The 17,576-nt window shown below is 35.8% G+C and overlaps 2 protein-coding genes across 3 annotated transcripts; both read right to left on the bottom strand.

Annotated features, from left to right (window-relative positions):
* Positions 1-314: 314 nt before the first annotated feature.
* LOC120081355 (uncharacterized) lies at positions 315-4,005 on the bottom strand. Of its 2 annotated transcripts, XM_039036146.2 has the most exons (3): positions 2,862-3,999; positions 1,567-2,777; positions 315-1,453 (listed from the first exon to the last, which is right to left on the bottom strand). In XM_039036146.2, the coding sequence occupies exons 1-3, from the start codon at positions 3,367-3,369 to the stop codon at positions 950-952; spliced, it is 2,223 nt and encodes a 740-aa protein (XP_038892074.1). In that variant the 5' UTR covers positions 3,370-3,999; the 3' UTR covers positions 315-949. The 2 variants fall into 2 exon arrangements, with proteins under 2 accessions (XP_038892074.1, XP_038892073.1); XM_039036145.2 differs by having other exon boundaries at positions 1,567-4,005.
* A 3,404-nt stretch (positions 4,006-7,409) lies between these two features.
* LOC120081725 (uncharacterized) lies at positions 7,410-11,484 on the bottom strand. The gene is made up of 6 exons (XM_039036823.2): positions 11,201-11,484; positions 10,985-11,115; positions 9,682-10,034; positions 9,272-9,368; positions 8,901-9,182; positions 7,410-8,576 (listed from the first exon to the last, which is right to left on the bottom strand). The coding sequence occupies exons 1-6, from the start codon at positions 11,337-11,339 to the stop codon at positions 7,569-7,571; spliced, it is 2,010 nt and encodes a 669-aa protein (XP_038892751.1). The 5' UTR covers positions 11,340-11,484; the 3' UTR covers positions 7,410-7,568.
* Between the last annotated feature and the right edge of the window lie 6,092 nt (positions 11,485-17,576).

Raw genomic sequence — 17,576 nt, 5'->3', positions numbered from 1 at the left:
ATAAAAGAACCTTCATTAAATCAGAGCACTCTTTAAAATATAATAAAATAATATAACTCGACTTGTTTATCTATCATATATTATTCTCTACAAAGAGGCAAGGGGTTTAAATCAACGTGAAATTAGAAAACTAAAACAAAGTTATAAAATAAGCCGAGCATAGTCCAGATCACACTCCAAGGTGAACTCAAAAAACTAATAAAAAATAAAATAAAATAAATTGTCTAAGAAAGTGTACATATGTAACATTCAAAGTGCTGTAAATTGAAAAATCAGAGAGTAATAAAGATGAATTCTAATGGAAACTTGAGGAATTGATCATAGGAATGTTCAACTTCATTCATTTCATTATTGAAACACCCCAACAAGATGACACTAAGATCCCCACAACATATTAAAAGTAAAAATACGACGTCTAAGTTCTAACACCAACACAAGGAGTTGCTAGAAATTAAAGAGGGAAGGAACAAAGCACACAGATGAATACATGAACTAATAACTGACGCAAATATCAACTACTATAATAATACTTGACATACTGAAGAACCACCACAATGACCAGAAACAGGACGTAATGAATAAAGACAACTAAATCCTACAGAAAAAGACACCTTCTCTCCAGACTTTTATCAACGGTTGAACATTCTGAGTTGAGACGCCAATTCAACAATCGAGAGTAATTTCCAGAACCATGGCACCAATTCAGATACTTGGAGCTTTTTGTTTTTTGTTTTTTTTTTCCTTTTTTCTTTGGCTTCATTCAAAAGTCTAAAAAAAATCCAACATTTGGATTGAAACTGCCAGTCAATCCTACCATCATTGGCTGTTCTGGGTTTCTGGCGAGAACTAATCTGAAAATTTTTACCATGCACATATAATATTTAACCAAGAAGCAAGGCTGGAAATCTCTTGACTAAGGATGGAAGAACCCAGTTCGCCTTCCCCCCTCTTATTCACATTTCGATATCTCCTTCCCACAATCAATGCAACGCAAGTCCAGACAAAATGTTTCCTCGTGTACTGTCTCATCGATGCAGCGTCCACACCAATTGCACCGTGCTATACAAAGGGTGCATGCCCTGCATCTCGGCGTGTTGGCATCAGTGTTGGTGTCACCTTCTTTTATTCCCTTGCAGCCAACCACGGGGCAGTCATAAACGATCCTCATATTCATACATTTTGGGCATCTTTCTATGTCAATGACACGCCCACCATTGCTTGATGGAAAACGTGGTTCACCTCCTCGATAAAATCGAGGCTGAGGAGTATTTGGGTGAGTTAAGTTCTCAATGCCAACTAACAGTTTCTCCAACTCTTTATAATGGACTTCTGTTACACCGTACATTCCAGCTATACTTAAATGTTTTATTCCTGGTCCACCTCTCGACTTGAAGGCCTTCAAATTATCAACAATGCCTCCAATGGTGAGTCTTGTGCATCCTGGAACACATAACTACAGAAAAGAAGTAAAATTATTAGAATCTAAAGACTATTGAAATTTATATTTTTTTTTTTTTAAAAAAAGGAAGCTTTTGTACAGTAACGGTGCAAAACTGTATTCCCTACCTTTGTGACCTTAGGATTCTTGAGAAGCACCTCGTTGAGACCATCATCACTTATCATTACGCAGTTTACAAGGCTCAGACTTTCCAGACCACCTTGAGCCTTGCTAGTCAATTTTAAGAGAACATCGTCTGTAATTTTCACATCCAGCTTTCCACATATGTTAATGTTTTTCCAAAAGAAAGGGTCCCCTTCCGCAGTTGACTGCAGGGACTTGCAAACTGATTCAACAACAAGTAGTTCCCGCGTGCCAAGATAACCAAGCACAAAATTTAAAGCTGCATGAGGAGGTCCACTTTCATCAGAAGAGACACGGTCTTCCTCATGAGGAACTACAGGTTGCAACCCAGAAGTTTCAGGTTCAGTACCAAGAGTCTGATATGTATCCACAAAATATGGTGGTGATTCAGGATCAGTAAAACAGGATACAGCACCTGATTGTCTCCCATCAGACCATTCAACGAATACCCCTCCAGGAATTTCAGATTCTATAGTAAAAGTCTTAATTGCCTCCACAACATATGATGATTGAGGATCAGTATGGCAGGAAAAAGGACCTGTTTTTCTCCTATGAGACCACACACTGAATCCCCCTCCAGAAATTTCAGGTTCAATGCCGAGAGTCTGAAATGTATCCACAACATATGGTGGTGTTTCAGGCTCAACAAGGCAGGATAAACCACCTACTTCTATCCCATCAGACCACGCACCAAATCTCCCTCCAGAGATTGCAGGTTCGGTAACAAGAGTCTGAATTGTATCCACAGCATATGATGATTGAGGATCAGTATGGAAGGATACAGCACCTGCTTTTCTTCCATCAGACCACGCATTGAATCCCCCTCCAGAAATTTCAGGTTCAATACCAAAGGTCTGAATTGTATCAACAACATATGATGATTGAGGATCAGTATGGCAGGATAAACCACCTGCTTTTATCCCACCAGACCACGAACTAAATCCATCTCCAGAAATTTCAGGTTCAATACCAAGGGTCTGAAATGTATCCACAAGATATGGTGATTCAGGATCAGAATGGCAGGATAAACCACCTACTTTTATCCCATCAGACCACGAACTGAATCCATCTCCAGAAATTTTACGTTCAATACCAAGACTCTGAAATGTATCCACACCATATCGCGATTCAGGATCAGAATGGCAGGATAAACCACCTGCTTTCATCCCATCGGACCACGAACTGAATCCATCTCCTGAAAATTCAGGTTCAATACCAAGAGTCTGAATTATATCCACAAGATATGGTAATTCAAGATCAGAATGGCAGGAAGCACCACCTGCTTTTCTCTCATCTGACCACACGTCGAATCCCCCCAGCTGACCAGTACTAGGAAGAATTCCTTCATTTCGAAGGGGAAATGCTTGGAACCTAAAAGCATTGGTCCAAATGTAGTTCAATCCAGCAAAAAGCTCATAACACCCATCAACCGGGACTCTCTCATCTCTTCCATATCCACCACCATAGTCTACATTCAGATCATCAAGCAAGCCTGTGATCGCTGTAAAAGTGGTACTTATATCCATACCAAACGGATCTGATGGCAAGAGATCCAAAACATCCCCCCGGACACGATCTCGCGACCCACCCCCATCGCAGGTATCCTCTAAAAAATTAAGGCAATCCACGAGCTCCCGATTAATCAGCCAGGACGTCCCATAAACATCAGAATTCCTCTCGGAAACACCATCGACAACAAAACCCCTCGAAATGTTCACCGAAGAAACCAAATTCTCCTCCGTAAGATATGGGGGGAAAATGGGTCGATGCGAAAAATTCAAGGCCATTACAAGTAATATTTTCCTAATATCTTCCAGTGTCAAGAAAAAGAAGGTAAAAAAGGGGGGGAAAATCTAGTAGAAAAGATCCCACCTAAAAGAAGAGAAAAAGAACTCTCAATTTCGGATAGCAAAAAAAAACACAGCACACCAAAATTTCACGGAGTTTTCTCTCGATGATAAGGTAAACCCAGATCGAAACACAGGTGAATGAACAAAAGGGGAACTACTAAGGAAACAACGACACCAAAATATACCCAGAAAGAAAGAAAGAAAAAACAATCACACACTACAATAATTTATCTTTTTTAATTTTTTAAAATTTTTTAAAATTTTTAAAATTTTTTTTTCTTCAGATCAACAAAACGAAGGAAGAAGATGAGAACAGAATGGAAATCAAAAGGAACAGAAACAAATGAAAGAAGAAAGAGGAAACCCTAAGAAATGCAATGAAGAAAGGCGAAATCTGGCGGAATCGAATGCCCCACAAACGTAGCTTACTGAATTGGAATACTGCAAATGGGATTAATAAGCTGCCGCAAGCTCTTTGAACGAATGGGAGAATTCAACCAGAGAGAGAGAGAGAGAGAGAGAATTGGAGAAGATGCAGATTCGAGGGGAGATTGTGAAACGGGGGAGGAGATGAAAAAGGGGGAGAAAGAAAGTTAGAAAAATAAGAAAAAAGCGGTGAGAAGGACACGTGTCGGTTACCTAAGAGAGGATTCTGTTTAAGGGCAACCTAAATGTGGCGGGAGACGGAGCCCTAATTGGCGCCTCCTTCTCTATATCCGCCTTTCTCTACTTTGTTTTCTTTTCCACCGTTGGATTTTCATCTAACGGTTGTTTTTGCTTTGGAGGAATTTGTGGGCCAATCTCCTCTTATTTAGGTTCAGTTTCAAATTCCAACTGCCGTTTAACCACGCGCTTATACCTTTGTTTATCTCTCTCTCGTCTCCCACGCGCTTAAATTGGGAAATAAATTAATGTTTTTTTTTTAAATAGCAATAAATTATTTGTGTTCATCAGAAAAAAAAAATAAATTGGTTAAATAGTAATAATAATAATGTCTATGCAAGAAAATATAATATGAAAATATAGTATCAAAACTTATAGTGAAAATGTTAATAAATAACAAAAAATATATATATATATATTAGAAATCAACCATAAACAAGTAAGAGAGACTAAATTTAAGATTTCTTGAAAGTACATTGACTAAAATTGAACAAATTTCAAAGTATAGGAACCACAATAGTATTGATTAAAAAAAAGTATGGTATAATCTAAAATTTAAAGTTTAAAAGTTTATATTAAAATAAAATTGTAAATTTTCTAAAAGAAATTGTCAAATACACATCAGTTTTAAAACGTTTATATAAAATAAATGCGTTAGAATCTTGAAAATTATAAATATCTATTTTTTATTTTGGTTTTTTTCATTGATCGTTAACATATAACTAGTATAACTTTGAGTATGTAGACTAACTTGTTAAATTAAGTAAAAAAATGCCAAAGTGAGCTTAGTGTCATGATCGTATTTCTCCAACTATGTGGTACCATAATTTATACTCGATCATAATCAATCTTAAAGGAAACTTAAGTATCAATCTACTTTTTGCTCGACTCTTTAAAGCTTCTTTGGACCTTAAGCGAGAATCTTTCATCCTCAACCGAACTTAACTCTTGCGAAGCTGAACTTTATTCAGTCATACACATCGTCTGTATATGTATTTTCCCTCATACGCGAACTCTAACCGACTTACCTCTACTCCAAGCCAAGTTATGAGGCTCACTATTGCTCATATATTAGGTTAAGGCCATCACAATGCAACATTGCATCTCTCTACATCATCTTTGTTCCCAAAAGCATATTTCTACATCGATTTGGAATATTACTTGGATGAGTTTGAACCCTTCGTTGGTTCAAAACAAGCATAAACACTATATTGGGGCTTACCAGGTGATTCAGGCACTTATTAAGGCTTGTCGAGGTATTATAACACTTACTGTGCTCTACTGGCCTATTTTGACATTGATTTGGCTAGGAGTCACTCGCCAATGTATAGCATCCATTTAAGCTCCGATCGACATGAAATTCAACGTACTTGCATATTTCATCAATAAGCATCTAACTTCGAAGCCGATCGTCAAAACTTACTACGAAACCCGATGTCATGGCTCGGGGTTCCATATGGTCCCTACTGAGTTTGTCACTGACAACATTGATGACACTAATGTTTGTCTTCTTACTTGTTGCTCAACCTGGCATGCTTGCCAATTTAACTTGGTGTATTGGATGATGCACGGTCCTCCTCGGTTACATCACGACAGTTCTCTCGACCCTCAGTCTTTGCCTGATGTGTTGACACTTGGGTGTCACCACTATACTGTCTACAATGTTGGGGTCACAATACTTCAAGTGTGATAGTGACACTTAGCTCCATAGTAATTGGCATACATCCTTCCTTTGAAAAATCTCAATTTAGAAAGAGATGGAAACACTTTTATTAAAACCTATTGAAGTTTGACAATGGAATCATGGTCAATTATGGGGTCTTTTTTTTCTTTTTTTGAGGAACAATTATGGGTTTTCTAATTTTATTTACTTTTTCTTTTATCTTACCTAACACTACATTATTTAGAAATTAACGTCGTAATAAGTTTGCAAGAAAGATTCCTTACAGATATAGCATTTTATATATATATATATATATATGGGCAGTTATTGGTATTATCATATTCTAGCAAAGTATGCATGAAAAATATGGATGAAAAGGGTAGTTGTGTAAAATGGAAAACAATTGGAAAAATTCAATCCAAAAAATAAAGTAAACTCAGACAAACTAAATTTGGTTGGGTAAGAAAAGTTGGTTATTTTAATAAATATAGACAGAAGTTGGAAGAGATTCTGTTGGGATAACTTGGAGGATAAGATTGGCATAGTTTGAATGGTATTTGCTCAATTGTTTCCATAGCAAATCCAATAGGTAGGTAAAGGGTCCCATTTTCTCATCTGTCTTGAATTTTCTCCGATCAATTTCAATACAAACAAAAAAAAAAAAAAATGGTCCTTTGTTTTTGATGAGGTAGTCAAATCCCAAGCTTTCTTTTTTAATTGAAATAATAAAATATTAATCATATTCATTAATGGTAGCCATTTATACCACAAAAATCGAACCGAACTGAAAACTCAATGAAACCGAAAAATATGGTTCGGACTGATTTGAAGAAATTTTGAAATCAAATTAATTCGGTTCGATTTCGAAAATCGAATTTGAAACCGAACCAAACCGTTTTTAACTATATATATATATGTAAAAAGAGTAAAACCGAATTTAAAACCGAACCGTTCTTAATTTAAAGAACAAAACCAAATTAAAAACCGAACCAAATCAAACCATTTTTTAATTTAAAAAAATATAACATAAATTTTTCAAAAATACCAAAAACGAATTTGAAACCGAACCGAACCACATATATATGGTTTGATTCGGTTCGATTTGAACCAATAAATCGATTCGATTAGATTTCACATATTAGAAAATTCGATTCGGTTCAATTTGGTCAAATCGAATCGAACCGTTTTCACCCCTAATATTCATGCAAGGAACAGAGATACCCTCTTAAAATTTGAGATCAAGCTGTCATATTAAAAGACTCAAAAAAACTTTGAATGGACTAAACTTTCTCAAGAATTGGTAAAAACAAGCTATAAAAGCTAGCATAAATCTTTTGGTTTGAAGTTCAATCTCCATCTCACATAATGTAAAAAAACAAAAAAGAAAAACCATAAAACATAATGCAATTATCAATTAATGTATTAAATATATCAAAGCTTTCTCAGTCGCAACTTGGGAGTCAAGTCAGACCTTTTCTTTCTTGCATTGCACGAAGAAGCATCTCCTCCACATGCAAGCTACGAAGTTTCCTTCAAGTAATTCAAGCTGAAACTTCTATGGAAATCTTGTCTCCCAGTTCAAGCAACATCCTGAGAATAAGATTTAACTCAAAAGCTACAGAATTGAAGTGGGTCTCATAAACATGTTGAATTCCACTGTTAAAATCGTTGGATCTTGATTCAAAAAAAACTGTCGCTGATGTTGTGATAAAGTATTTAGAATGCTCACTAAAACATATAACATAAATTGTTCAAATACCAGATTCTCCAAGAAAAAAGAATCCCAAAATTTGAACCAGGATTTCTTAGTTTAATTCCTAGACTTCTTTTTCGAAGACTTTGATGAATGCTTGGATTGTTCAGAGCCCGTGTTTTGGTTGGTCCCTTTCGAACTCGTTGCTTGGTTAGATTTCGAATTTGCATTGTTGGAACTGGCTCCAGAGACACCAGTTTCGTGTTTTTCTCTAACCACTGCACCTTGGGAACCTCTCACCTGGGCAGCCCTCTTATCTTTTCGCTTGGGTCTATAGCTCGATCTCTCTCTCCTAGGAAGCCACCTTTCTGGATCAGGGGGAGGACCTGGATTTGCAGGATCAAAACCTTTAGGATATCTTGGCTTTCTCTTTCTCTTTTTCTTTGATTTGGTCTTGTTTTTATCCACCATGTATGCATCAGATGCTCCAAGATCAGCAGCACTCTCAACATGTTTTGCTCTAGAAGTCCTCTCCAGATTCTCCACATCAACCTCCTTCAACCCTGGTAACGACTTCAATTGCTTCTCATAAGTTTCTGCCTTCTTAATATCAACACGAGCCACTGTCTTGACTAATCCAGCCAATGCTTCTATACTTCCATGACTTTTAACAAGCTCTTCGTATAATTTGGCAGCATCTTCTTCGCGGCCATGCTTTAGCTTGAAGGAAGCTGCTTCCTGCAATACAACATCAAGCTTGTTGTCTTCAATCATGGCATTTGACCACCATTTGACTGCAGAGTCGAGCACGGCAATCGCTCCATCAATATCTCCAGCACGTTCTTTGAGAGACACAAGTGTGGCAATGGTGGCAGGCATATGCTGAATATCCTGTATCTTAGAAAGGGACTCGAATGCAATATGAGGATGGCCTGCAGCAGCAGCAACCTGCGCCCTTGCTAGGAGAACCAACTTGGACTTATCTGGGAAATTTTCAGCAAACTGACCCAAAATTTCTTCAGCTTTCCCAGCTTTATTCTCTCTTACTAATACAGCCGCTTGAAGCAGTACAGGGGTCACGCTGTTTGGAAACATCTCTGCCAGCATTGCAACCATTTCTCGAGCCTGGAACATGTAAAAGGGGTCTTTCAAGCAGATTCAATCCACAAAATTTCTGCACAATAATAATCAATATGCAGCTACAACGAGATTTTTATTCCCACCAATCAATAGCTCATTTTCTTTTGAAAAGAAACCATACTTTTTATTAATGCATAAAAAGAAAGTACAAGAGATGTGTACTTAAAAGGGAACAATACAAGACACGAGATCAGGAGATGCACCCGGGCATCTCAACCCACCAATCAATAGCTCATTTTAAACATTTATGCATCCACAAAATTGCAGAAAGGTATAAAGTTCAAAAGAAAATGCAGGATATAAATTAACCTGATCCATCTTATTAGCATGGAGAAGGAGAAGGAGACGATTTGCATATATTGTTTCCCTTTGTTTTTGAGAAATCTTTGGTTCAAGTCCACGAGCAAGTCGGAAGTTTGGTGCATCTTTCTCTTTTAGCTTATCGAGTTTTCTAAGGCCATCGGAAATATCTTTTGGACCTTTCAATGCAATAAGATTGTTCACTGCCACTGCAAGCGAAGATTCATCTGCCAAATCTCGATTAATGATGTCTTTGTAAGCTTCAGAGGCTTCTGACGTGTGACCAAGAAGCTGATTAATAGATAAATTGGGATTACATGATTGAATACGTCAAGTGCTCAAGGAAAAGTAAAAAACATTCATTTTGTCAATGAAGTTACCTGCTGCAAGTATGCCAGTTGGACAGCTATTGGGGCTAGCTCAATCTCAATATCTTCATCAGGCAAATTCTCTTCCATGAGCGTTTCTTGACCAATTCTGATAAAAGTATGCAAAGTAGAACCAGAAACGTTAGTTTAAAGGAAAACTAATTTTAAGGATAAATGAAGAACTTCAAGTAAAAGAAAGATGCAGTACAACCACTTAAAACGTTTCTAACAACTAGTAACAGTAGAGTGTTAAATATGTATGTAAATTGATACTCAAATACTTGGTCATTGTCTGTCATGCTACCATTGAACACCAAAAACTAGAAACTCAAATACTTAGTCAATTGTCTGTCATGCTACCATTGAACACCAAAAACTAGAAACGAACTGTTTTTATAAACAAATATGTACAAACATATTACCTTCGAGCTGACAATAACAGTTGTTCTGCATCTGTATACTTGTTCATGTCAACTAAGGAACATGCAGTGTTATATGCCAACTCAAAGCTACTGGTAGCTTTCACCCTAAGAGCCTCCATGGCTCCTTTTACTTCAGAGGCCCGCCCAGCTGCAGTTAAAGCTGCAACATAATTTATTTCTAAAGAATCAATCTTTGATTTTGCGAGCTTCTGATAAGTGTCCACACAAGCATCCATTTTTCCTAAACGATATAAGATCTGGGATTCCAATAGCATCGTCATTGAGTTTCTCTCTTGGTCTCTCAAGGAACCCAAAGCTTCATCTAACTTATTTTGCCTGTATAGGCAGTATGCCTATTTTTTAAAAAGAAATGTAAACAGCATAAAATGAGTTAGTTGGTTGTGTGGGGGCACACTTACACGATTGCACGAATCTAGAGAAAAAAGATAAAAAGAATAAATCAAGTTTCGTTTGGTCTTAAAGAGTAATTGAGGGTTTTTTAAGAATTTGATAGTGGAAACTCCTTAATTTTGACAAGGAAAAGAAACCAGAACAAAGACATAAATTAAAACAGAAACAGGTTGAACAAAAGATATTACGGTATATGTATTTACTGTTATTTCTCATTATTTACTGTTGCCGTGCATGTATGCACATGTGAGCTATTTTGTATTTAAGGGAGCATAATTCTCAATATTTGAATTAGACGAATTTCATTTTCCTCTCAATAGATAAAAGACATTAGTTTCACATCCCCATTTACCAGTGAGTTCGTTTGAAATTTACATCAAACCAACAACTGCAATGTAGTCTACTAGAAGGATCCTGGAAAATCCAATCAGTTTTATGCTTACATATTATTCTTTACTTAACTTCAAGAGCTGCAAGCCAACCAATCCAGATTGAAAAGCTTATCTAAAGTAAACAAGAAGACAACGTTGAACGAAGATGTTAATCTTAGGTACTCGAGCTATATCTTCTCTTGCTACTTAACCGTAATTTCAGTCAAGTTGATAAAGTCAGAAGGCTCAACACTCCCAACAAAATCAGAAACAAAACAAAATGAAAGCATCCTTCTACCATTTTAATTCATTATTACAATGTTGCATTTTGTTTAATTAGTTATTAGTTTCATTTTCTTCTGACTACTGTTTTCAGCTGCATCAAGTAATTTCATGAAGTCACTAAAAATGGGCTAAGAGATCCACGTGCCTCAAAAATATAATCTAACAAACAATTTCCCCCAAAATGCTCGATTCATCCATTTTAAAACAGCCTAGGTAATTCGTAAAATCCATTCTACCTTGAAGAAGCTGAAGTCAGTGTTCTGAGAAGATTGAATTGCTGAAAGAGCATTATCGATTCTATCATCCTTGATCAAGGCTACGATTTTGCATCGTAGGGCGTCTTCGTCGCCAGGAGCAATTGAAAGAACTGTGAGATAATTCAACAGATGTGAGTTACATGAATGAAAAAGTAAAGAGAAATGGAACAAATTGTTCGAGAAAAGAAGACTAACTTTGATCTGCAACTTTGACGGCTTGTGAAAATTCGGAACGCTGGATATGTCTGTTCAGAGAAGTGAATTGATCTTCGATGGGGGGAGGCGGCTGAGAAGACGGAGATGCCTTTGGCTTGTCTTTGGATTTCGGAGCCATTTTCTTCCCCGCAAAGCCAAATCTCTGGTTTTTCTCTCTCGCCAAACAGACGGATAACTGAGGTTTTTCGCTGCCGATCTGTCATAATGGGCTTCCGGACCAGAAGAGGCCCAAATTCTCGATCTTTAGGCCCATCTTTGAAGCCCAAAAATACCTTTGGTCCGATCTGTCACTGGGAAGGTTAGCAAGTAAAGATATAGCTTACAAATCTTATTTTCCGTAAAAAAAAAAAAAAAAAAAAAAAAAAAAAGGAAAGAAGGAAAATATGTATCCACCCTCATATTTTTTTTTTTAAAAAAATGTTATTTTAATAATTATTAAAAAAAAATAGGGTTAGACGAAAAATAATGACAAAAATAGGTTTTTTTTAATTGTGTACTACGTTTAAATCGTGTACCCAGTACATGAGTGCCTGGTGATTTGGCACGCACAGACTGCCAATGTGGCAGTCATACAGCGTTGACTGAGGTAATCATGTACCGAGTATACGATTACCCTAAGTCGTGTACCGGGGTACATGACTTAGTGCTCCATTAAACACCGCAACGCCTTCTTCTTCCTCCATCCGAAAACCATCTGAAGCATTTCTTTGTCGTGTTGTTTGTTCTTCCTTCCATTACCGCCGTAGCCTCTTTTCTTCCTCCATCTGGCTGTGAGCTTTTTCTCTTGTTGCTGCCGCCGTGAGCCGATCTACCACTTGCTGTCTCCAATCTTTGTCGTCATCCACCTTAGGTAAAGTTTTTTCTTTAATTTTTCCCAATATATGTATTTGTTTATAAAAATGAGGATCAAGTTCGAAAATGTATAGTTTATGGATCCATGATTTAAATGTATGATCTTCATATATATATATCATTTTGTTTGCATTTGGGTTGAATTAAATGTATGATTCATGGATATACTATTTTATTTCACTTGTATTTTTCATGTAATTTTATCTTTTATGTACTTATATTTTTTTATGTAATAGTTTCATTTTATGTAATTGTACTTTTTATGTAATGAATTTATTTTATCTAATTCATTCTTAGGAAATAGATTTTGTGATATGATGGATTTTATTATGTAGTGTAATTTAAACTTCTTAGGTAATGGAGTCTGGTCCTTCTAATCCTGTACAACTATATCAACAAAATACGCATCGTTCACAATCGATATGGGATAGTTCTTCTACCATAATTTTAAGTTGTCGGAGAAGGGAGGCATCTGCACAATATACTATCTCATTTGATCAGCGTATTATTCCCTAGGTTAAACAGGCATGTTTTCTAGGGTCGCACAAATTGGATTAATCCAACTTGATTGGCACCTCATTACTGCATTAGTTGAGCGTTGAGACTAGAAACCCACACATTTCACCTGCCTTGTAGGGAATGTACAATTACGTTGTAGGATGTTGCCATTCAGTTTGGGTTACGAATGGACGGAGAACCATTGACAGGTTCATTACAATATGATTGGAAGAATGTTTGTGACGAGCTCTTAGACGTTATATTAGATGATCTGAAAGGCTCAAGATTGAGTATCTCGTGGTTGGCGTCCCAGTTTCCAGAATTACCTCCTGATGCCAACGACATCAAGATACGTAGGTATGCATGAGCATACATTATGTAGCTTTTTGGAGGATTTTTGTTCGCTAACAAGTCAAATACTCTAGTACATCTCATGTTTTTCCCACTACTGTCTGATTTCGAGCATGCTGGTACGTACTCATGGGGTGGTGCATGTCTTGCATGGCTTTATAGAGAACTTTGTTGGGCTACCAATATACAAGCGTTGGAAATAGCGGGGTCGCTGATACTACTATAGTGGGCTTATGATAGATTTCCAATTATAGATAGATTTCCAATTATAGCACCACAAGTCCAGTTACAGGTCCCAATTCATCGTCCACTTAGTGTCAGGTATTATTTCATTTATATATTTCGTTACCATTTTATGTAAGAATATAAATTAATTGTATTTTTTTTTATATAATTTTAGATGGAATGTTGTATTAGCTATCTCTGAACAGTCAGCAAATATGTTGCTAGTATACCGAAAAATATTTGACAGACTGATGCACAATCAGGTAACAAATGTATATATAAATGAATATTTAAAACATTTTGGATGTATACTTATCTTCTTTTTTTTTGTCAGATTAATTGGACGCCATACACACATGATATTTGGTCATCACTACCTGATTACTATCGTGATGGTGAAGACATCTGGTTGACCGTTAGCCCTCCTATATGCTTCCATATAGTAGAGTGGCGTCATCCAAATCGTGTATTGAGACAGTTCGGTCTGCGACAAACGATACATTCGTTGTTCTATACACTCCCAACACTACACCAGATTGATTTGAGAGATAAGCACGACCAAGACTGGCGTCGAATTCACACGGAATATATATCCTACTGGCATGGATGACATGATCGTTGTGCACATAGAGAAATAATAAATGGGCCAACTGTATCCAATGACTACTTTTTCTGGTACGATTCAATCATGAGGCGATTTATCATACCTGACGGCACTTACTATTACTGCATGGTAAGAGATTTAAAATCAGACATTTTCCAAATATATGATATGAATATTGTTTAATATTTATTTTTTTCATCGTACAAAATAATTTTATCGGAGATGTACAATAATATTCAGTACAGCACAACTTACCAGAATTGGGTTCAATGTGTCACCAAACATTGGTCAACATAGAAAGTATTATTCAACAAACAAGATGACTCAATGTTACTGCCACTGATTGAAGACGTATTCGTCGTAGACGACAACGACAACAGGGTAAAGTTAATTTAGAAGCACATGAAGACAACCCTCATGTTGGGTAAGGGCCAGGGGGGTCGTCTTTAAATTTCATGTAAACTTCTATTTTCAAATTAAAGAGTAGTATCATGACATCTTTTTTTTTTTTTTTTAATATGAGTGCAGAATAATTATGTTTTCATTGTAAATTAAATATATAATTAAGTTTAATAATGAATGAATTTGTGGACCTGATCCTAAAGTCTTAATGTTGTTATACATCTCCGATTAAAAAAAATAATTAGTCAATCTATTTTTTAAAAAAATAAAAGAAAAAAAATTGTGGACCCAGTCCACGATTATGGTAATCGTGGACCCGATCCACGAGTTTCTATGCGATCGGTCAACCAATTAAGCCGACGTGATGCTGACTGGATTAAATGTTAATCATGTACCTCGTACACGATTTCCCTTCATACCAAAACTACCATATTTTTGTCAATACTTTCCATCCATCTATTTTTAAAAATACTTTTTCATGTACCCCATTTTTGTCAATAATTTGAAAATACACCATATTTTTTAACTTGATCCCCATCCTCATGAATATATAAGTAAAGTAAAGTTAAGAGAGAAAATGGGAGGAAAAAATTATTAGTGAAATTTATAAAAGAAATCTTTTATAAAAAAAATTGAAAAAAAATAAAGGAAAAATTAGATTAGAAATAAGTAAAATAATAATCCCAAAAAAGAAAACCTTAAAAAAATACAAAAAGAAAATAATAAAGAGCAAGAAAGAGAGAAGAATAGAGATTTGCATATGAAAGTATATTTTAGAAAGAGAGGCTACACGAGGAGAGTTTTAAAGGGGTGGGATTTGAAGTTTGCTAAGACAGATCAATATCTTCGATTTCTTGAGATGGTTTTGTCTTTTAGTTCTCAGGTGACAGAAAGTTCTATTTTTGCAAATTGTTTCAAAATTGCTATATTTTTCTAATTTATTTTTAGAAATAACCCTAGTTTTACACTTAATGGTGTAGAAGGGTTCAGAAATTCATGCATCTCCCTTTAAAATATTTTTCTAAAATTAAAAGAAAACTTATTAAGTGAAAACTTGTTATTGGGCATTTGAGTGAGACTGTATAAAGATAGGTAGAACCATGAATGCACGCAAATATTTTTCTTTATCAAACTTCTTTTTAGTACAATATGAGTGGAGAAATTTGAACAACAAAGTTATTGGTTGCTAAAACATACTGTTCGCATGAGATTTCAAGAGAAATTTATTTCGTGGAACTTGAACTTTGTATTTGTATTAATTTTGTGGAAAGTGAGTATAATCTTTAATATATGATATTTTGATGCTTTAAAAATAAACTATAATCTTTAAGCTGGTTGATCTTCTTGAATAATTGGCCTTTGGGCTTGTTAATCTTCTTGGATGATTGGCATTTGGGCTTGATGATCTTTTTAGACGATTGGCCTTTGGGCTTGTTGATCTTCTTGAATGATCGGCCTTTGGGCTTGTTGATCTTCTTGGATGATCAAACTTTGGGTTTGATAATCTTCTTGGATGATCGGCCTTTGGGCTTGATGATCTTCTTGGACGATCGGCCGTTAGGCTTATTGATCTTCTTGGATGATTAGTTCTCACACGAGGCTTCTGAAGAAACTTGTTTCGTGGAATTGAACTTGAGTTGGTTTTGATGTTAATATTGATTTGATGCAATGTGGTTCGATCTCTGGTACTTGATCCTCTGATTCTCTCTCAGTCGAATGCGTACGCTTGATTTGAGGAAGCGAAGCGTGTGATGATCTTGGAGTTGAAGTCTTGGAAGAATGCTTGTATCTCTGAAAGACTTTAGTCTTCAGGTATGGTCAGCTTCAGGAGTCAGAGAGTTCTCTGGTTATTGGAAGAATTCTCTCTAGGCTCTCTGGAGTGTAGAATTTCTGACCCGCTTAGAGTAATCTTTGAGCCTGTTGATCATTTTGGACTAACTTGTGAGCTTTCCTTCGAGTTTGAGGAGATTGAATCTTTAGCTTATAGGTTATGAAGATACAGTCAGTTTGTTGAAGTATTCTAATCTTCAAACCTTCAGATAGTTTAGATCTTTGGTTCTTTAGAATTTGAGTATTTTAGTCTTCGAAACTTTGACAAGTTTTAGTCTTCAGCACTTTAGAGCTTGAGGGCGTTGGGTTTCAAGAATTATGAGCTTCAGTACTTGGATTTTGGGAGCTTAAATCTTCAGAGGTTTAATATGCCTTCTGATCTTCAGAGCTTTAGTATGTCTTTTGATCTTTATAAATTCGATGTGTCTTCTGATCTTCACAGCTTTGATATGTCTTCTGATCTTCAGAGCTTTAGTATGTCTTCTGGTCTTCAAGCTTTGAAGGAGCTGTGTTCTTCAAATCCTCAGAGCTTCAGAACTTCAGATCTTCATAGAGCTTTGACTTTTAATTCTTTCAACCTCCTCCCAAATGAAAGGTAAGACCTCTATTTATAGAGGTTTCTCATGGGCTTTACATGGGCTTGGGCCCAATTGCTTTATTGGGCCCAAATTGGGCTTGGGCTTAAACTTCAATTTGGCCCAAAATTTTACTATGGGCTTGAATTGGGTTGGGTCCGAGGAACTTTAATTACTTGGCCTGATCCAACTTATAATTTTTCCAATAGGCTCGGACTTTTGCTGATGATGTGACAACTTGTGATTTGCTAAAATTTTTCATTCAACACATACTATATGTGAGTTTAGTCTGTAATGATTAAAGTTGTTACTCATGTGAACAATTAATAATTTAGTTTATGAACTCATATCTATTTGGTCTTTAAAATATAAAAATGTTTTTGTTTTATTTTAAATGGTAGACTCTTTAGTTTGCAATTTTTGTGTTGAATAAATCTTTAAATTTCCAACATTTTGTCTCCCATGTCTTATATATATTATATTCTATCTTTTCTTTAAAAAAAAAAAATAAATAAAAGAAACTTACTACAAATAAAATTGAAAACTCGTTAAATATAAAATTCAGTTTTATATCTATCAAATAAATTAATATCTAAAAAAAGGATAACAATATATAAACTCTAATAAGCGTCATATATTTCAGTAATGTCTAAGTTTTTCATTACTTACAAAAATATCTAATTTTCTTCAAAATTACAAAAAAAAATTAGGGTCTCATTACCATTTAGACCCTAACCATCAATTAATTACACAATTTTTTAAAACATGAGAACCGGAGTTTATCGTATGCGAAGGTTTGTGTTCAGGTGGATGGTGATTTGTTGATGCCCCCTTCAGTCACTGTTAGAATGCGGGGCCAAGAGTTTATTATTCCAGTAGTGTATGAGCGAAAACCTCGTAGGTGTACTTGTTGTGGTTTCTTTGGGCATGCTGGGGCTGTGTGTGAGAAATAGGGTGTAGAAAAGGGTTAGAAGTTATGTATTGTGGTAGTTAATGAGGGGTGTTTGAGGGAGAATAG

Source organism: Benincasa hispida, chromosome 7, assembly GCF_027475165.1.
Source record: "Benincasa hispida cultivar pf3 chromosome 7, pf3_genome.v1.1, whole genome shotgun sequence".
NCBI classification, from domain to species: Eukaryota; Viridiplantae; Streptophyta; class Magnoliopsida; order Cucurbitales; family Cucurbitaceae; genus Benincasa; species Benincasa hispida.
This window is presented reverse-complemented; position numbering and strand designations above follow the sequence as displayed.